This window comes from Limanda limanda, chromosome 4, assembly GCF_963576545.1.
Source record: "Limanda limanda chromosome 4, fLimLim1.1, whole genome shotgun sequence".
In the NCBI taxonomy this organism is placed as follows: domain Eukaryota; kingdom Metazoa; phylum Chordata; class Actinopteri; order Pleuronectiformes; family Pleuronectidae; genus Limanda; species Limanda limanda.
Genome location: NC_083639.1, coordinates 5,101,290 through 5,122,922, shown reverse-complemented (window position 1 = coordinate 5,122,922; position 21,633 = coordinate 5,101,290). Strand labels below are relative to the sequence as shown.

The 21,633-nt window shown below is 41.2% G+C and overlaps 1 protein-coding gene across 2 annotated transcripts; it reads right to left on the bottom strand.

The window, feature by feature from the left end:
• Positions 1-9,181: 9,181 nt before the first annotated feature.
• On the bottom strand, positions 9,182-21,301 carry rbm6 (RNA binding motif protein 6). Of its 2 annotated transcripts, none has more exons than XM_061069166.1 (23): positions 21,195-21,301; positions 20,544-20,616; positions 18,261-19,797; positions 18,081-18,170; positions 17,897-17,966; positions 16,936-17,009; positions 14,030-14,104; positions 13,425-13,713; positions 13,160-13,317; positions 12,903-13,003; positions 12,740-12,809; positions 12,562-12,640; positions 12,387-12,436; positions 12,178-12,295; positions 11,745-11,842; positions 11,077-11,394; positions 10,841-10,990; positions 10,643-10,708; positions 10,255-10,488; positions 10,093-10,167; positions 9,914-10,008; positions 9,768-9,816; positions 9,182-9,677 (listed from the first exon to the last, which is right to left on the bottom strand). In XM_061069166.1, exons 2-23 carry the CDS (start codon positions 20,594-20,596, stop codon positions 9,582-9,584), a joined length of 3,945 nt encoding a protein of 1,314 aa, XP_060925149.1. In that variant the 5' UTR covers positions 20,597-20,616; positions 21,195-21,301; the 3' UTR covers positions 9,182-9,581. The 2 variants fall into 2 exon arrangements, with proteins under 2 accessions (XP_060925149.1, XP_060925150.1); XM_061069167.1 differs by having other exon boundaries at positions 12,562-12,637.
• Positions 21,302-21,633: the final 332 nt, after the last annotated feature.

The window sequence follows — 21,633 nt, the reverse complement described above, 5'->3', positions numbered from 1 at the left end:
GCACAGATAGACCCCTAGTGGTGCTCAAGCACCTGCCCTTTTGCCCTGGAGGAGAAAAGTGCTCTTCTGGTGGAGCCCAATTTTTTCTTCATTCATCAATAATTAAGAATAAAAATTACTCTCTCTGTCATCAATTCCCCCCAATGTGTTTTGATGTTTGACGGGGCATTTATTTGAGTTCTTGTGAGAATTTCGCCCCGACATGCTCCGCGGCGCTGAGAAGCCCCCGCTGGCCCCTCCCTCCTCCTCCTCCTCCTCCTCATGCAGCTGAGGGCCAAACGGCTGCAGCCACTTCTCCTCAGACCCGCAGCATCAGACAAACAGGTAATGACGCTGTTTACTGACGTTTGTCATGTTGAATGAAGAGAAAGAGGGAGAGAGATACAGGCAGACAGACAGACAGGCAGGCAGACAGACAGACAGACAGACAGACAGACAGACAGACAGACAGACAGACAGACAGACAGACAGACAGACAGACAGACAGACAGACAGACAGACAGACAGACAGACAGACAGACAGACAGACAGACAGACAGACAGACAGACAGACAGACAGACAGACAGGCAGGCAGGCAGGCAGACAGACAGACAGACAGACAGGCAGGCAGATACTGTTCTACAAATTAGACAAGTTAACTAGTTTTGTTTCATTTAAAATCGTAATTATTGAAATGAAAGGTAGGTCTTAAGTTGAGCTACATGACAGTCTGGTGAGGTATATTGTGGTATATTATTAGTATAATGCTGCTTATACTTCCACTCTGTCAGAAAACAGTAAACAAAAATGTGTGTGTGTACTGTGTTGTCAGCTTTATAGAGATTATGTAAGTCACTCTTGATTATTATGCACAACATTGATTTATCTCATTTAAAAATTTTTAGCATAATGCAAAGAAAAGAGAGACTCCAAAAGCAGAAGGACAGGGAAATGCAACAAGCAGCTCAGGGTAGCAGCTCTCTTTTATATTGTATCAGGACATCAACTAGTAAAACAAATGAGGGAGAATCAGTAAGTTTTATTTATTTATTATTATTATTTTTAATTTCATAAATAATTTTGGCGATGGTTGCCCTTTTTTTTTGGTTTGAGCACCTGCCCCCCAAAGTGTCTGTGTACATGCCTGTCTCAGATAGTATCTTCAGCCATGAAAACCTCCGACCAACCATTCAACACTACCTATAGAGCAATAGGCAAAATGCAAAGGATATATGATTTCAATAAAAGGGTAAAGCCAGATGTGGGCTGCTGATGTCTTTATGTGACAGAGACATTCTGTTAAACAAACGCAAGCTCGTAAATCTTTCAATGTTCCAACATGTGCACGACTGAGGCGTAATCCTACATCTTAATCTAATCATACTGCAGTATCCAGGCAGCCCAGATTTCAACTTTCAGAAAAGATTCTCATGCACGGTATGATGGATGCAGCTTGACACTTTGCTGGGATCGTATTTTCTGTGCGCATGAAGTCGACATAGAGACATGTTACATGAGATCAGGTCGTGAAGCGTAATGCTCTGCACATCATCACAGTTTACAACCGAAAAACCACAAAGTAAAGCACGCGGATTGCAAAAGGTCTTTCATAACCCCTGTCGTACATCACTGAAGCGGTTGCATGGTCGATCAATCGTTGGTGCAGAAAGAAACATTTTCAAAACCAAACACAACATAATCCGTTAAGTAGGTATTATTACCAACCTACATCTCGAGTTCTCTCTGCCCTCTGGTCGTGCTTCCTACAGAGACAAGAGCAGGAGAAACAGGGTCACTGCCGCCCATGTGACCACTCCTGCAAGCATCATTCAGGCCCGAGTAAATAACATTAGTCCTTCAAGGTTCAGAGCTGCTCTCCGGACAGGTAGAGGCAGGACCCTGACAGGACCACCCATCCTGAAACGTGATGTAGGGTGAACTCTCTGTGTCGTGTAGCGACGCACATGCTCCCTGTCTGTCGTCTCCTCTTTATGACATCTCAGTGTGGAAGGATGCACGCACCTGACAGACAGAAGACAGCCTCAAAGGAAATATGGAGGGGAAAAAGAGGCCAGAGTGTTGACAAGTGAAAGAAGTTAGAGCTGCAAAAAGGCTTTGAAAAAGTCTGACATTTCAAAGATAAGAGTCTGAGATCAGATGCAGTGGAGCAGAGGGAAGTTGAAAGCAGATCTAAGTGAACTTAGCAGTTCAGTTGACAGCAGGAGAAGAGGAGCAAACAGGAACGATGAAGACTTATCTGTGGACGACTGATCATCATGAGCAAATTGAATTCCTTGTTCACCTACTAATTTGTCAGACATTAACTGGCTCTGATTGGTCACTGGCTCAACAGCCCAACCAACACACCAGCAAAGAAGAGTGTTTCAAAAAAAGAACCGAGAAAGAGAAAGACACTGTTGAATTATTCCTCAATATCACAAATCATCATCACTATATATCATTTCATTCTATATATATGGTTAAACAGCAGTTATATTTTATCGAGTGAAACAAATTACTGTGCCTTTCACACATATGTAGCAGAATGTAAACTGCACATGGAGCCCACAAACTAATCGAATAATCAAACCCAAGATCAATCTGATTTTGTATGATTTCAAATTTCATCATTTTCACAACATTAGAATAGCAGTTATGAGTTTAATTAATTGAGTTCAGTATTAAACCCATTTAATATCATATGTAAATTGTTGATTCATACCAACCTCACAATGGTTGAATTATTAAAAGATAAATATAAAACTAAAACGTTTTGTGAGAATCATTGCTATCATGAACCCATGAGATTCTCAGGAAACCAAACCTCTGCTCATGTGCAGATGCGCTGCCACACTTGAGGTTTAACAGGCTCCCATTAAAAGACACTCACATTAAAGCACTTGTCTCTCGCGCTGCATTCAGGGACCGACTTCCCCAAATGGCCGTGTTGTTGTCAATGCTCTCTCCTGGGAGGTGTGGATCGCTCAGGCTGAGGCTTTGTCAGCGATCGCTTAATGTGTGAGGCACGTACATGAGGGAGAAAGAGAAATGAGAATATAAGGGATGCTTATACGGGATCATTTTAAATGTAAAGCTCTTTAGATTCACTTTAATGCTTCTCATTACCCCCATTTTGGTGCAGATCAAGGAATTTTGTATGACGCTTTTTCACATTGTAAAATAGGACTTTTTAGGACACTAACACTGAGTTTCCAGGGAATAATTCATGGATCTTGGTGAAAAAATGGGACTAAATGCGATTCTATGAGTGTGTGCAATTTGGTGCTGCTTGATGGTTTGGGCCTTGGTTGAGGTACTCTACTGAGTGCCTGGTATTATTATTCATGCATATATATAAACATTATACCTGATTTCATTCCCTATCATTTGCAGTAGATAAGCACAAATGTGGACTTGCTTGTCACAGTGGAGATGAAGTAGAGTGAATAAACTATCCAAGCTCAAACTGCAGACATGGACATTTGCATGTTTCCCACCGGCTTCATCCATGTTTATCTATGTAAGTGCACAGGCAATATTACAGACTGCAATAATCCCTCATCGCTGACAACTGGGATAGGGCTGGTAATGTTGTCCCTATACTGGTTTGTGCCTGCAGGATAATTTGCACAGTCTTTTTTGTCACTGTGGGAATTGGCTCCAGTGCAGGTGATTGTGTTACAACAATGCTGTCATATAAAAAAAAATGCACCCGAATGTTGCACGGCCAAGTGCTGTAATGAAAATATCCTGCAGCCAGCTCGGAGCGGGGATGGAGTTGAGATGTCGGGCGAATGAGGAAAGGCAGCAGCACTACGTCTTTGTCTGTTTCCCCACCAGGTGCTGAGAGGTTTATCAGCTGAAGAATACTAATGTAAACCCACTGCCCATGAAACTATCCATGTGTTCCCGGGCTCCCTCCACACAGAAGGAACACGGAGCAGATTGGAGCTTTTGTGCTAACCCTTGGTGTTGCAAGCACCTTTCAGCACCCCCCTGATTCAGTGCACATTTACAGGGCCCCACTGCTCAGGTATTGTTCTGCAAGAGGGGCTGAAAAGCGTAGTGGTGTTCCTGTCGTCAGGGGTCTGTAACCGGGATCTGCGCCCCAGCTGCTGCAATGCTTACACGTACATGTAAATCATTTATGATATCCTGAGAAACACAGGTACGGCATCAGCTGCTGCAGCTGCACGTCGGGATGATGCAACTGTTGAGGAGCAGACCCACAGAGAGAGAGGAAGCTGCGGCCTGAGGAGGAAACGACAGATAGGAAGCAGATGATACGGTATCAAAATGGACTATTAGAGTTTACATGCACGATATAATGGCTGATTGCGAGGGTGTTTATTTCCACTTCATGTGACTTGCAATAATAAACCGAGGAAAAGGAATTGACCCGACGTAATGCTTCATCCATATGGCCGCTATGTGAAAGTCATCACATATATTCCCGGGGGTTATCATTACTATACTGCAAACTGTTAATAACGATACTGTCGGCTAAGGTAATGTCTATTTCTTAGAAAAAACATTAAAATAAAAACCATTTCCTCCTGACCAGTATCACATGCTACACGAGCGTGTTACTGCAGCAGATTGTAGGTCCTACATTCCCTCCTGCTAATATTGACTCAGTGTTAGTGTCCCCTCCCTCAACCTCATGGTCCAGCAGCCGTTTGCTCACTGACCCTCACATTACATTAAGAATTAAAAGAGCCATTAATAATACACCAGGATGAAAATCTTAATATCTGAGTGCTTGAAACCTGTGACCATGAGAAATCAAATTAACCTGATAGGATAATACTTGTTATACCTATTATTACAAGAGTTATGTTTTCTCCATAACTGTCGGTTTTTTGGTTTCTTGGCAGGATTACACAGAAACTGCTGGACAATATGGACACTTCAGAAGAACATGTGGTGTATATATTAATGTGTTTAATGGACTTAAACAATACCCACAATAACCCACAATTGAGCAAAGAGCTAAGTAAAATGATCAGGTGTAAATGATTCAAAATGTTTGCACGTTAATCATAAAAACATCTGTTTATTGGCTTAAAAGCAAATGGGGTTAGGTGCTTTTAAGAGATGTACGTGGAGTTTGCAACTCACAAGTCTGTCACATTTGAAAAGTTCACATTTAAAAACCTATGTTAGCGGTTTATTTCAGTAACTTGGCAACTCGCATACCAACATTTCCGACTTGAGGTGGCGTTCACATGAAGTTTCCTAATTTTTCCATTTATTTCCACAGCACATGAAACCCACAGTCTGTCAAAGCATCTCCCTTAGAAGGCACGAATTAATCATTTTAAACAAAAAACAAGTACAGTTAGTTCTTATAATCTAAATATAGGATTATTTCACTTGGCTACATGTGCAGTTTTTGCAGCGTGACTGTTTCTTCAGTGAATGTGGAGCTATCACTCCTGTCGTGTCTCCTTCAGTGCTGCAGTGCAAAGCCATGATATCATTCCCAAATGTTTGCAGTGTCTATAATGTTCTCAATGACAGGTCCGACCGTGGATCTGGTTCTGCCATGAGCAACGGTCCAAATATTCCCCAACATAAGCTGTTCTCTGAAGTTCGTCCTGCGCCTGACAATCACCAGGACGTTTTCAAGACTGTGTTATGGATTAGCAATCAATAACAGACATCATTTTTCAACGTACACTTGAAAGAATAAGCCAGATGGTGAAAACTGTGCAGACAGCCAGGCTTTTCCTTTGAGCCTGCGATGGTGCAGTCTCTTTGTTTGCATGGGGCGACCACAAGCACATGCTACTCCTTACACGAGCCACTCTACATGGGATGTGTTTTTGATCATTTGTCACTGCGGACAACGACGGGATTTGAAACAACCACACAATCATAAGCATAACGTGAAATAATCCATTTCATCTTTAATGTTGTGTGGGTTTGATTTCATACAGAGATCAGCTTCTATAACAGGATGAAATGCACTGTAAAACGAGATGGTGTGTGGTGAGGTCATTGTCACTTGGTATTGATATGGAAGTACATTTTGTTCATGTACACAAGCATGAAACGCTTTCAACATGAAGAACTTCTTCTGTCTGCAGCCGCTCGGTGTCGAACCTCCAGTTAAAAGCCATCAACCCGTGTTTCTCCCTGCTCTGCTCGCCTGTGCAGACTGACAGCACATCTCAACATGTGAGCGTCCTGCTGACTGGCTTCTTCTTCTGTCTCGTCCCCAGACTGTTGCACCAGCGCCACTCGCCTGCTGCTAAAAGCCCTCATGCTGGGGTAATTGCGCCCCCCCCCCACCCCCCCCCACCTCCTCTGCCCAACATTGCTGCCAGAAAACTATCCTTCACACGTCCAGGGGAAGCTAACATGGCAGCTCTCTGTTTGACCTCTCATCCTTACAGACTAATAGCACATACATTTTCATTCCAGAGACGTATACGACTGTAGGTGGACGATGATCGGTCACTTGGAGATGGGGGTGACTTTGGGGTCTTGTGACAGAATACAGAAAAGAGAAATAATAATAATAATACTAAAAAAATTTAATTAATAAATAAATAATAAATAATATATCTTATTTGTGCTTAAACTATCCTTTTGCTTATCAGTGTCTATGTGCAGCTTACTTGTAGTTTTATCCATATAAAATATACTAATTTTATTACTCCATATGTTTGCCACATTTTGTGAAATTTACTTAGGTATATTTCTATTAAATTTGTATATTCATATCATTTTATCATAATTCATAATGCCTACTATTCTGGATTTACAGATATATGTATATGTACACAAACATACGTATATATATTCCAGTATGTATATATGTGTATGCATATATATACATATATATATATGTGTATATATATACAGTGTATGTTTACTTCTTTTACATAATGAACAAATACAGTAGCCTATACATGCTCATGTACTCCTCCTGTGCCACTGCATTTAACTCAAGCCCATTTCTCTAATAATATAACAGTCTGTAGTAGAAGGTACATATTATATACATATTCTCTTTATTTTCGTTTTTTTTATTTGGTCCTATTTTATACTTTCACATATTCTCACATCTACCTAATTTAGAAAACTGTAACAGGTGAATTTCCCCAGACTGATTTCAATAAAGTTGATTTTATCTTAACTCTGCAGAGAACCCTCCTCTGAACTCCCCTGTCTGCCTGTCAAGGAATCACCATCTAATCCCTCAGTGACTTTACATTAGATGTCTGCATTGATCAAACAGCTCAGTCGCACTAATACTGTTAACACAGTTACACATTAGGATCAGGATGGTTCAGTAACCTTTGCATTGACAAAGACTCCTCATCCCATGTCGGTAAACCTAAGTCCATCTTTGGTAATAAATACTCTATTTATATGCAAATACACAGATCCTGGGCCTGACTGTGACGCAGTGAGAATGTATTCATTTATTTGATGTCCTAGGATTCACTGACCTACAGTGAAATGGAAATGTGTGATCACGTCAAACCAGCAGGATACAGGGCCGTGAAAAACATCAGAGCAGATGTGGAAGTAATTTAAAGGAGACGCCAACATCTAAAGGTATGATTAGACCTTTGATATTCTCAGACAGTCAGTGCTTCTTTCCAAGGACACATGGGAATACAGTGACAAGCCAAACATTTAAATAGGTACAATGGTTGCTCATTTTCAGGGCAGTAAATCAGGTCCGTCTTTTCATTGTAATATTGCAAAATATGGAACATTTTGGGTTTTTATGTAAACAGAGAGAGAGCATAAAGATTTTATGCAATTTTACTTCCTTTGCTAATGTTTCACATGGAACTAAAAAATGATTTTCCCCCAACTTTTGAAAATGTGGAAAAGGTTGCAGGAGATTTTGTTGAATAACATTAAAATAGATAATAACAGAAACCACCAAACACAACAAAACAAGTTAAACATAACATATTTTGGTGTGGATCTATTTTTTTACTTTCTTGCATTGTGAGGGCGTTTTTTTCTACATATTCCTTGATTTCCCAGAGAATAATTAATGGATGTTAATGAAACAAATCTGGCATATTTAGAGAACTGATTTATGAATGTGTACAATATGGTGCAGATCCAAATACAGATCTGGATGGGGACTTACAATGTGTCCTCTGCAGAGGTACGTACTCTACTGAGTGACACAGTGGAAGATGGTGGTGTTGTCACTGACCAGGCAGGAAAAAATGAATGTTTTTTAATGAAAATTGGTCTCGTAAGAATAGTTTCTTAAGCTCAGTCCCACAACTCCAGCTACAGCTATGACAAACATGTGCATCAGTATTTACTGCAGAAACATCTGAACCTGAGCGAATCACTGCGGTTTTGTTTATTGAGCTTTCCTCTGTTTTTATAGCCAAACCACAAAACAAGGCTTCCACTGAACTGTGAGGCTTTGTTACCATGTTGCCCCATCCCTTCAGACAGAGAGACTCCACGTTCTGCACGTCACTCTCCAAAAATCATGTTCACCTTGGGCGTTTCTTTACCCACTGTTGTCTGGAGCGGGGCCAGGCCGTGGGAGGCCCAGCGGCAGAGAGTCAGCTACCTGCTACAGGCCTCGGGTTGCTCATGGAGTCACTGTCCAGGAGTAAACACAGCGGAAGAGGCACATATGTGTTGGCTGTGCTCCACACCATGCCTGCTGTTTGTCATTGACGGCAGCTCCTCAGGGTCCCCAGTGTTCTGGTTACTGCTGTCAGAGGAGCTTGTATGTCAGTACACTAAACCCATGCAATCCTCTACATGCCACAGCCAGAGGGGGGGTGAGGGATGGCTTCTTCATATAAGTAAAGGTCAGGGGGGGGGGCTTCATGTTCTAAACCCTACAGTGCACAAGAGGGGAACGTTAAAGCTGTGTCTAATACAAACTGAAATCACTGTCGAAGGCAGATATTTCATAAATCAAATTGGGAAGATCATTGTAGTGGAATCTGTGAGACTAAACTCTACTTTCAAGTATAAACTTGAGTTTTATTACATATTGTTTCATTAAGTTGGTAAAAATTAAATTAGTCCTGGTGATTTAATTTCAGCAAACTGACTAAGATAGGTTACGTCAACTGAAGAGAAAAACTAAAAAGGCATTTTTCTGCCATCTAGTGACGATGAATGTACAACACAATTCAACTCACACCAAACAGCTGAAACATGCAGAAGCAAAAACACTGGAAACATATATGTTATTAATAACTTTTTATACTTAAAAATATGAACATGTAGGGGCAATTACAACCCATGACGACAATGTAAAAATCATTCAGATCTAAAACAAAATGTGACTGTGGCCAGCGTGAGGCTAATTTAAAAAAAATACACATTTCACATACAGGCCACATACGAGAATAATACTCAAATTAACAGGAATAAATTTCTGTACAACATCCATCGATGATAATGGTTAATAATTCTTAGTTTTAACTTTTCCCTAACCACATCATTAGTCACTTAATCTCAGTGCAGAAATCTGTGGTTCTGCAGGCGCCGGGAAACAGCAAAGTCGAATGGATTTCTCATGCTGAGGTGGACGAGCGTGTCTTTAATATTTCACATATCAAAGCGGCGAGGTGCTCAGATGAGATCACTCGAGTTCGTTGAACCGGGCAAACATGGCTTTCCGTACTGCTTGTTTGTAGGTGGCGTGGTCCCAAGCAGCAGTCTCCTTCTTTTTCCTCAGCTGGAAAAAAAGAAGTGCGAAGATCAGTTGAATAAAAAAGAAGCGACGTGATGTGTATTTATAAAAAATTTGAAAAGGCTCTACACCTACCGGGGCGGGTTCAGATCCTAAACCAGGCCTCTCGCTGACTTTATTGTCCCTGAAACAAAAGGAAATATTAATTAGTATCCGGAGTAAGAGTGCCATTTAGTTTCCAATCTTTCTTATGTCGGTAACACCTAGTTAAGCACACCTACCTGGAGCTTCCAGCCCAGCTACTGTGGTGCTGCTGCTGCTGATGGGTTTTTTTTCTTTTCGGTTGTGGTGCTCTGACGGGTTCTTTGACACTCAACTGTGGAAGACACATGCTACAATCAGCAGCTGACCACATGGAAGTCCTCAGCATATCTATAACAGCCTAATATTGTTTGCTTACTTGTTTTTCCTGGTGTTCTAGTGCCTCCAACTCCTTCTTTGACCTCTTGATCTTAAGATGGATTTCCATATTTTGCTGTCGAGACAACACATTAAGTATTAAAGGGCTATTTGTACATGATGAGTATAAAAAAGTGTTCACACAGAAGAAGAGAGGTAGTACTTTGTGGAGGTCAGAAAGCTGCTGGTGGCGGAGCAGAGCATCCTTGTTGGGGAACTGTCTCCTACAGAGCAGGCAGGCCATCTTCTTCCAGTCCGTCAGTTTGTCCTCTTTGTCGTCAGACTGGCCGCGGCTGCCTTGACTCCCTTTAGCTGCCTCTTCCTTATCCTCTTCAACTTCTTCATCACTTCCGGCCGCATAGTCCGACGCCAGCAGACCCAGGGAACCCATTGGACGCTGAGAAAGACACGTGTTGATGTCATTACTTCCTTGTTTTTTTTAAAGGCCCACACAGGAGTGCACACAAAGTGACTGATGTGTGGTCAAAGGCTCAGTGACAACCAGAGGGACTACGAAGTGTGTAAAATGTTCTTCACTGGTGGATTCATACCTTTGACTTTTCATCTTTCTTAAGGGGAGCGAGGGGCTTTTTAAATAGATCATCTCCACCGGATATCTGAGGTGTAGACAAGTACCAGTTGAAAAATATTTCAAAGAAATAATTAAAAGACCACAGAAATGTATATTTCTTATATCTACTCTCTTTGTAAAACTATAACACACTAAAAGGTTCAGGTGGGCCACTCACCTTTCTTTCAAAGATAGCAAAACCGCAATCAGCTGTCTTTGACTGCCTCCTATCATCGTCCATTCCAGTCCTCAGCAGCGGTGAAGGGGACCGGACACAGTCTTTTTGCCGATTTTGGATCTTTGCCCATCTCTCCATATCTTTCATGATCTGCAAACAGCAACAAACCACTTTAAAAACCTGCCCTTTAACATGTGCATGTCCCATTTAGAACACAGGTATAACAGAAGTGCTACCTTGACAGCAGCGAGACTTCTTGGCTTGTCGTCTTTGTCCTTTTTAGCAGCGTCCTCTTCATCTTTCTTCTCAGGAGTTGATACAGAAGTGGGGACAGAATCAGAATCAGACATCTCAACTCCTTCTGAATCGGACAACTCTGATGGTTTCTTCATTTCCAGGGGAGCATCTGCTGCTGGGTTTGCAAGAATGGCCTGGTCTTCAGCAGTCATGGCCGCAGGCGTGGCCTCAGCTGGGCTCCCCCCTGGAACTGGGATGTACGCTTTTGTCACTGCATCCCAGTACATGTACTCCTGGGTTTGAGCATTGTAGAAATACTATACAAAAAGAGATTGGAGAAATGACAAAAACAATGATTCAGTTATGGTTGTTGAAGGTTGACTTTTTACTGCATATTTAAGCTTAACCTGAACAGGAAATCCTTCAAAACTCATTTTCTATCATTATCATATAGTGATAAACAATTGTTTTTGTTATCTGCTAATCTTCTTCTCAGAGACAACAGACGCAGCTGGAAGAAAATATTTTAGTACTTTTGTCACTCCAGCATTGTGTGGTGCTCGTGGTTGTTATCTGGATTGTGAGATGACACCACAACATATTTTTTCATACATCTTCAAACATTCAATAAACGTGCAGGAAAACATCTAATTAGAGGAAATCTCACCCTAGAGTTGGGATCATAGTAAAGCGTTGTCTCAGGATCGTAGTAGAAGCCTGATGTAGCATCATACAAATAGTTGGCCGTGTCTGGAACCTCAGAGCCTGGACAGATTAGGACCGGTTAAACAGGAATAGACAAAAAAAAAACCAGTCTTTAAAAGTGGATAATGAAACGGGGTTAACAGGTATTTTTATGATAGTTGACTTAAAGTCAATTGTGAGTGTACTAACTTGAGTTAATCAACTTTTAAACCTGTGTTCATATATTTCATGCTCTCTCTCTCAAAGTCCTTCTAACTAAGTGCATATGTCACTTTTAATCTTTGGTAAAAATAATGCTACATGGATAAAGTAGATCAAATCAACTACAATGTTATAATGATATTGATAAAGGTTGATCGGACAATTTGGATTTAAATGCTTTGTTTGTGTCTTACCAGAGGGCTGAGATCCGTCTGCAGCAGCCCTCATCACACCAGCAGGTTCTGTGGGCACGTGAGCTCCACCAGTAAGAAAGGAAGGATCCACAGTTTGGGGCTCACAGTAGCCAGCTCCCTAAGAGGAGAGGAAATATATATAAATCCAGATAAATGCCTAGTTTTCAGACAAAATATCTGATATCTTTGCTTTTTGATTCACAACTTACCTGACTTATGCTGGGAGCTGAACCCAGATTAGTGCCGATTAACATATCACCTGGTGACAAAAAGTCAGAGACAGCTTGAGATGATTCCATGATGTTTACTGATACAAGTTTGTTAATAATAAATAGAGCCTGGTCAGAAATACAGAATACAAGAGTGTGTTTGATGAAGTCTCACCGTGGATTCCAACTGGGGGAGCAGTAGGAGGCGGCTGTAGAGGATGCAAGTACTGAGGAGGTGGCGGGAATGGCAGCTGCTGGAATGCCACATTAAAAAAATAAAACATTTGGTCAAGCTGAGAGTTCTGACCATTCTCTGCTTTTCAGTAATATTGAATATAAAGACCACAACTTACCCCCATCATGCCGGGCTCAGGTGCAAAGCCAAGGATGGAACTGTTTGGTTTATCAAAATCTTTTCTAAAACTGAAGCAGACAGAAAATAATCAGGACGAATTGAGACTGGATTTCTTGATTAGACATGGTGAGTGGACACTTCATGCCACGTTGGTGACTTACTTTTGGTTCTTTAGGGGTTTTGCCACCTCAGCATAAACTCGGACTCCATCAATGTAGAGGGGTCTGGGTTTAGTGAGGAGCTCAACCAGACGTGTTACTTGCTAGAAAAGAAGACACTTTGATGAGTGAAAGAAAATCATCGTGCAGCGCTGCAGAAAGATGGTACTCATATACTTTTAGAATATGAAGTTATTAACAGCGAACTGGGTTAAGAGTTCTTGTTATATATATATATATATATATATATATATATATACCTCATGGGAGTCCATGTCAACAAAGCAGAAGCACTTGGCTCCAGGCGGCTTGGCCTTCACTAGTCGGACATTTCTCTCATCCAGATAAGCAAAGGGATCCAAAGCTTTCAGGATAGTCTCTACTGTTGTGTTGGGCTTCACATTCTTAATAATCATAGCTGAAGAGTGAGGGAAAAAAAACTGTCAAGTCAACCCAGTTATGAATTACAATAAAGCATAACCGTCCAATGAGTGTTACAAAAAGCAGAAGCTTTCGTGAACGTACTTTTACTGTCTTTAAACACTGACTCAGGTCGAGAGCCGTTATGAGGAGGGCCGCGGTTTCCCAAAGACTCGGCCTGCAGCTCCATCTCCTGCTGTCGGAGCTGCTGGTCAACCTGCTGCTGCCAGGCCTCGGGGGTCAGGTCAGAGTTGCGCTCGAACAGGTTGTGGGACATTGGATCCATAGGACCTTTGAGTTTGGTCCCATTTAGGTTAGTGTCCAAATCTTCTGATGGTTCAACTGGTCTGGGTAACTGGGGCTCCTGGTGTTGGGTTAGTTTTTGGTCTGATTCCTAATTTGGGAAGAAAGGAAGGAAGACATTCAATTACTTTTAGAACTATGGTGGTGTAAACAATATGGTAAAGGAGTGGGCCCTGTATTCTTATATTAGAAATCTCCTTTATTGCGCATTCAGATTTGCTTGTTCAGAAAGAATGGCTAATCTCAGGGTGACATGTGCTTGCTGTTATACTAAAAAAATACTCTTGAAATAATGCTACATTAAATATGAGAGCTGTAATAATAAAGGAAATTACAGTTATTTAAATTTGTATTTGGGAATTTCTGGTGAACTACAAAAAAAACATTATTTCTCTCACTTTACTTACATGGACACCTCTTTCACGCTCGTCCGGCTGAATGAATTTCATGGCAGCCGTTCTAGTGCCAACCTTTAGGGACCCCTGAAAGAAGAACAGACAATTTTAATTAGCATAAAACGACACTGGTGACTCATACCTAAAATTCTATCAATGACATGCACTGTGGCAGGTTTAGTCCCCCTCCTCACTGCTGAGGATAAAATGGACCAACACTTATGGTGTGCAAAGCCTAGCTCCAGGACCATGCTTCACACAGCCAATCCTCCCCTTACTACATTTGATTGTTTTGTGGGCTGCAGCTAAGGATAATTTTCATTATCTGTGGCAATTCTGTCGATAAATCAAGTAATCCTTTAATCCATACAATGTCAGAAATCACTTAATAAACCATCGCTTTTTTCTATAACCCCCGATTCTCCTCGAATTACTTGTGTTGTCCAACCAAAAAAAACAACAGATCTGCCGTTCACTGCCACACAAGACAAAGAAAATCAACAAACCCCCACAACTGAAAACAATTTGAGCTACAGAATATTTGCCATAGTTTCGTTAAATTAAGGAAACAACTGATCATTCATTAAAATAATGGCTGATTCCTTTTTTCTCAGTTACAAATACTCTTGTCAATGAAATACTCATAACCACAGAAAATATTCACAGGCAACAGAACTTCAAAGTGCAAATGAGATCCACACCTTCAGCAGGTAAGGTGAACAACCAAACACCGTTGCAATACTAGACTCCATTTGTAAAAGAAGCTGTTTCAAAAGAAAGCTCACAGCACAAAGATGTACTGTTCAGATTTTTAGAGTGTTTATCAGCCATACTTACTGGTCAATTCGAAAGACCATCTCATTTGTACAAACAAAAATTAGCCATCAATGACATACAATATCCTTTCTTAGTACCCATGAATTTAAATAAAACTAAACAAATCTAAAGCCATCTCCTACATCTCATGATAGGGTAAGTGCAGCGATCTGGTCAGTGCTGAAGACTTTGTTCATTGTCCCAAGATGAGAACTTTGGTCATAAATTTCTTAGAGAAATCCAAAGGAAGTTAAAATCCCAGTGAGAGTTCGCTGACAATTTCAAGAGAACACCATCAAGAGATGGGGCATTCTGGGAGAAGTCACAGATGACTGAAAACAACTTGAACAAGCAAAATGTTTGCCACAGACAAGCTGCCGCAGAAACTTCAAGACAACAAGACTTAACGTCTGAATCCACAATGGACATTTTATGAAGCTGTAATTGTCAATATAAAGAAAAGCAAACCAAGTATTGGGAAATCGACCTCATAATGGCACTAGATGGAAAGTCGGTAACCACATAAAAAAACAAAACCGAAGTCTGTATCGCAAAGTATCCATCATCTGTAGAGAATCTCTCAGAACCACCAGTCAGCTGCATGGTCGTGTGAGAAGAAAGGTCAGGGGTAAATATCAATCCATCAAGTAGATGAAGTAATAATTAACAGGTTAAATTACCTTTTTTATCCAGCTGGTGCCTCTTTAAGAAAAGAAATCAAAATCGATTGGCACAATAAGATTCCTGTGCAATGGAACAATGTCGCTTGAAACCAACTTGATAGACCTACTGCCATTGGCATCCAATAAGTCACACTGGCAACATACCTAACAGAAGCAATAACAAAAAAGTCTTGAGGTAAATAATGTAAAAATCTTAATTTTCAAAGAAACTGCTATAACATAAAATAATCCTTAATTTCTTCTGAAAAGTATGCAAACAAACTATTGACTGTATATTAACCATTAAATCAATATAGGAGAGTTTTCATTAATAAGGCCACATCAAGACCGATTATAGCCCTACATGAAAAAACAGTCCCCTCATTCATTTGAATGAGGTCAGTCCAGCGACACAGTGGGGATGCCGCTGTAGAGATTCAGCAACAAAAACAAATTTTCCAGCAAAAAGGTTCCACCTGGCTCAACTCTTGTCAGAAAGCATTGAGCCATTCTCTGGCAAGGCACTGCAGCAGCAAAACCAAACCTCTCTGGTACATAGCTGTGGAAGACAATCACCTGTTTACATAATGAACGTTGTGACATATGATAAACTAACTTCCACTGTGATAAAATTCCAGGGTTGTAAAGGTCAGTGACAGAGTTTGTACACCACTGCTCAAGGATTCAATATCTGATACACCTCTTTACTCAAACTAAAATCCTGGAACAATACCACTCGCCACCAACTAGCCCCTTGCATCTTTAACTGCGGTCTGTTCTGGTTCTGAAGACATGCCAAGGAATTGGTAAGAAAATGCTAATGTCTGAAGCTTCTTCAACAACAGACACTTAACGGATGGGCGCACAAAGCAATGACAAAATAAAACTTGAAACACAAAGATTAATAAGTCGGAATCATTTCTGCGATCGTCTTTGTTACAAAGACGAAATTACAACATAATAAATGTTGGCTGAGTACAGTACCTTCATTGTCATAATCATCATTAAATCATTAAATATTCCTTAATTAGTTTTAGTCTTCCTCAACATTTTCTGGTTTAACTTATTTCAGGCAGTTTGTGGCTAATTTTGGGTTAGAACAAATAGTAAACAACTGGAGGGAAACTTGCCATGGAAATTGTGATATAAATATATATATATATATATTTAACTTGCTTAACAAGTGACCTGGAGTACTATCATAGCTTTGCAAGTAATTTTAATAATACTTTAAATACTAAGACTTACTGTTGAGGTTTAAGACATTAGTACCTAAAAATGTCAAAAGGTGACACCTAAATATCCTAAAGTTAGTGAACCACAAATAACAGCAACCCGAATTCCCAGGTTCTCCCCCTCCCCCATCTACAAAATGCCCTCTCAACCCCTCGAAATCCTGATGGGAGAGACGGCCTTCGTAGAGTGACGAGGATGGGCCACCTTGTTGGACTCCATGAAGTGGACTGCATCCTCGAGGTTTAAAAACTCCACATAGGCCGTATCGTAGCTGTAACCTGGGGACAGCATTTGAAATACAGATGGGTTTTTGTTAGTCAATGCCAGTAATGACAGCCACCCACTAAAACATTCAAGCCACCAGTTCGTGTATACATCGAGAACAGTGTGAGCGAATCTTTATCCCTCAAGTGAGACACGTACCTTTTCAGGGAAAAACACATTTTGTTTAGGCTTTTTCTCTAACCAGGCTTCAGATGACTGAAGTCATATCAGACCTTGCCATGAAAGGCGCTGAGTCAAGACTTATCATACAGATATTCCAGACCAGTGGCAGTGAACAACTGCTTGGTGTGCCCCAAGGAGACCATTCAGTAATTACATATTTTGTTTTATATCAAATTTGTGATGGTGTTTTGATTAATGCAAAAACTAAAAGGCCTTTAAGACATAATCTTCACAAAAAGGCTTGGCATCATATAAAACCACATTTACAGCCATACATTGAAGAAAACTTTCACTAATCCAGATGTTTGGATCAGCAGGATGAACAAAGCACTAACAAGTTTTCGTTTCAGGTTTGTTGACTTGATCTTTTTTCAAATTAAGAAATAGGATGAACTGTCCTGAAGGACACATTCAATGAGTCACTTGTCCCAGACCTTCTGTGACTGCCACTATCCGGCGCTTCTAATGTTGGATCCTTGGTAACTCCTTTACTTACAACTGACAATGACCCAACACCTTCCGACTTGAAAAAGGATGCTATAACAGAGATCCCCCCCACCTTCTTTATGAGTGAGTTCACACAAACCAGCAACAACAGCAACCATGATCGTAAAAAAGAAAGAATGCGGAGGTTCAAATGTCGTTAAGAGCGAAATGTCGAGGAACACGTTAGCGATCGAATGACACAAACAGTTCCAAAAAGAAACTTCATTCTTACCCGGCACCACATTTTTGATTTTCATCCCCTGCATTGGAACACCATCACGGATCGCGAAAGCCCCAAGAATCTGCAAAAACACAAAATATTGAACTGAGTTAATGGAGTGTGCCATGGCTGTCTATGAAAACTACCAAGACAGCTTGGTAATTAACACAAAGCGTTTTTTCTCTTTGATAATTACCTGCTCCATTGTGGCAGTCTTCGGAATACCAATTACAGATATTGTATTGGAAACTTTCTCCTTCACGGTTGCACTCCTGTAATCCTGATCCTTCACAGACATTTAGATTGAAATGATGGTTACAAAACATTAAAATTATAAGAAAAAGCAAATATGACTTGAACGAGAATGTGTACTTACCTGAGAGACAGTTTCACTAAACTTTGAAGGTGCAATTGGTTTAGACTCGATGACGAGTTTCTCTGGTGGTGGAAGCTCCGCACATTTGAAATCAAAAGGTCTCCCGGACCCGGTCCTGTAATCAATATCCCTGTAGTCTTGATCTCTGGTCTGTACGGTGCTGCTGCTTTGGAAATCATGGGCCAGGCCCATCGCACCCCTGACAGGAGCTGGACTTTCCTTCAACCCTTTAAAAGAATCATTTGGCTGCAGGCTCTCAAGTGTGGGTAGGGTCTTGTCTTGATGGTAAGGGGGTCTTTCATCACGATGTGATTTATCCCGACTGCGATTTGACTCCCTTTCTCCATGCCAATGCTTACTTTCTTTTTCTCTACCAAGAGGGCCAGTAAACAGGCTTATTCCTGGAGGTTGACTGTCTTGTGGAGATTTCCTGACAATTGGTGGTAGGTCAACAGCAGGGAAGTGGTCACCACGAGGAAAGCCAAGATCTTTCCTCTGGAATTCAGTAGATGGTCGATCCCTTCCCTGAAACTGTTGTGAGTCCCTAACAGAAGCATCTCTGCCAAACCCTACAGGGAAGCTGGGTTCAGGTAAAGCTGCCCTACCTTTACCCGGGGGTTCGAATGTTTTTTTGTCGCACTGGCGACTCTTCCATTCTTCTGCAAGAGTCATCTCTTCACCACTCCGATAATCCATGAGGGGACTGCTACTAGACTCTTTATAACCTCTCTCTCTTAGTGATTCTTGCCCACCCAAAAACTGTGATCTTTGAGGGCCAGACATGTCTGAAGGCATATCTGACCTCGCCCTGTCCACTGGGGGGACATCATTGTTTCCAAATCTTATGGGTGATCGATCTCTACCTCTAAATTCAGATGACGGTTCAGGACGATTTCTGAAATCCATATCAGAATCAAATCCGCCTCTTGAATTTAAAGCTGTCCCTCCTCTTCTGTCAGAGTCCATCATTCTCCTTTCACGTGGAGGTAAGTCCATATCAAAGCGATCTCTGTCACCAGGGCCTGTTGGGGGCCGGTCACGCATGTCCCTTAATCCATCATTTCGCTCTGATCGGTCCATAGGAAACCCTCTTCTTCCATCAACATTGGGATTATTGAAATGTGGCATGTTGTATTGAAACGACTCTCTGTCTCTCATGTCCATAAATTTACTGTTAGGATCCCGTGGTGGCATACCCCTTGCTTCCATGTCTGCCGAGTTCCTGCCTGGTCCCGGTAACCCTGCGGCGTTTATCAGTTTTTCTCTGATGGAACCTTCAAAATGCCTCCTGAGGTTGAAATCTGGTTCATCTTCAGGTCTGAAGAAATCCCTGTTAGGTTCTCTACCTCGCATATCACGTGGATCCACATCACAGCCCCTCATAGGTGGTGCATCCATCCTCCTCATGTCCATAGATGGTAGATCAAGAGGTCTCTGGCCCATATGACCCATGGGACCCATATTCATCCCATCTCTACCTCTATAATCAGGCATGGGACGATCTCTGCCCCCAAACGCTTCTCCACGATGATCTCCACTGGAACACATATTAATATGTTAGGCTACTGATTAGTTTGGCACGCACGTAACAGAAAATCATTCTTAAAACTAAATAATGCAGGAGCGTAAACTGTTGTAATACAGAATTCCTCAACCAATCACCATATAGAGTGGTATACACATACATACACATGGTGAGACTGTTGTACGCTGTAGGTATACAGAAAGGGGCTAGCAGAGTTAGCTGAATAAACATTAAATAAATCAGTTAAGCAATGAGCAAGTCTAAAAAGAGACTAGAGCACTAATGTGTTACACCAGGGCTGGATGACATGGCCAAAAACCAAATCAGGATATAATATTTCATGTCTGTTGATATCATTGAGTTTAAGGAGTGATTTCTGAGTGTCGGTTGGTGGTTTTAAACTGTTCTTTTTTGAGCTTTGCACAATGAATAAGCAGTATATCGCTACATGGTAGAGTTTTAATATTTTGCCTATTAATGAAATTTACATTACACATTAAACATATAAATAAATGGTTTAAGAAGGGAACACAAAATGAGGCATTCCACAGAATGCTGACCTAGCTATAACAATAATATGCAGACCAACATATGAGAGTATAGCACTTTTGAACCATGTTCCTGGCCCCTAGCGAACAGCACAAGCACAAACAACATCCTCTCCTTACTGAAGAGATCATATTTCATTCTCACTCAATTGGAATGTATAATAATAATAATAATAATCTATTGCCAGTGACTAAATGATGGTTGTTTACCGGAAGGGCGGTCCTCCCCGTGGTCCCTGCCTGGGCCCTGGTCCATCCCACATGGCTGCAGTCTCAATCCTATCTGGAAAGAAAATTGAAAACAAGATAAAAAATAATTTTATTAAGGTTAATAAAATCACCATTTTGACCATATTCAATACAGGACCCCCGCTGGAAGTAGGGCGTTGAGTGAACGACCCTAAAAACAAGCGTTAGAAGACGTCCTTGTGTGCATTGCCACCTAAAACTGATTTTAATACTTTATTTTTTTATTTTTGGAGACGTGGAGTGAGTGACGCTGGACGAGGGAATGCTAAGCTGCATAAGTCGTTGATTGACCATCACTAGGCCTGAAGAATCTACGCCACAACACAAATAAATAACTGTGCTATTTAGATCGAGAGCACAAACACAGTCAAACCCATTAAAATAAACAGTGGTATATAGAGGTGTTTCTGTGCTGGTTTAAAGTATCGACCTGAATCAGATCATTGTAACGAACGACACCATTAGGAGGATGACCGTGTCGGGGGCTAGCTCCTCTAAGCTAACAGCGGTACAAGCCGGTGGATGTACGCAGTCTCAAAACGGAGCCATTAGAACACAACGTTATAATTATTATATTTTACCGTATGTTGTATTTTGTGGGACGTAACTTACTTGTTTATCCAGCTCAGTATCAATATTCTGGTGTTTTTCACGAGTAGGTCGTCGATAGATCCAACAAACCGACAAAAAATGGAGACGATCTTCTTCTTCTTCTTCTTCTCGTGCTGCTGCAGTGGACACGAACCTTCTTCTTCTTCCGCATCGCGGGGAGCTGTCGGGCCGACTGCTGCCACCAAGCGGCCATAAAACAACTGTCAGGAGGGGTGGTAGTCCACAACACACTTTTGGAGTTCCAGGGGTAAACAGCGTTACAGCTAAATTCAATGGAATGGAAGTTAATGGTGACCAACTCTTAAAATGTATAAAAACAACAAGAAAAGTCTCCATACTGCTCCCGTGGTGTCATCTAAGTGTCAGGGAGCCCCAAGATACAAATTTAACTCGAAAACCGTGTCATTTACACAATGTTTTTAGCCTAAATGTCCTCTGT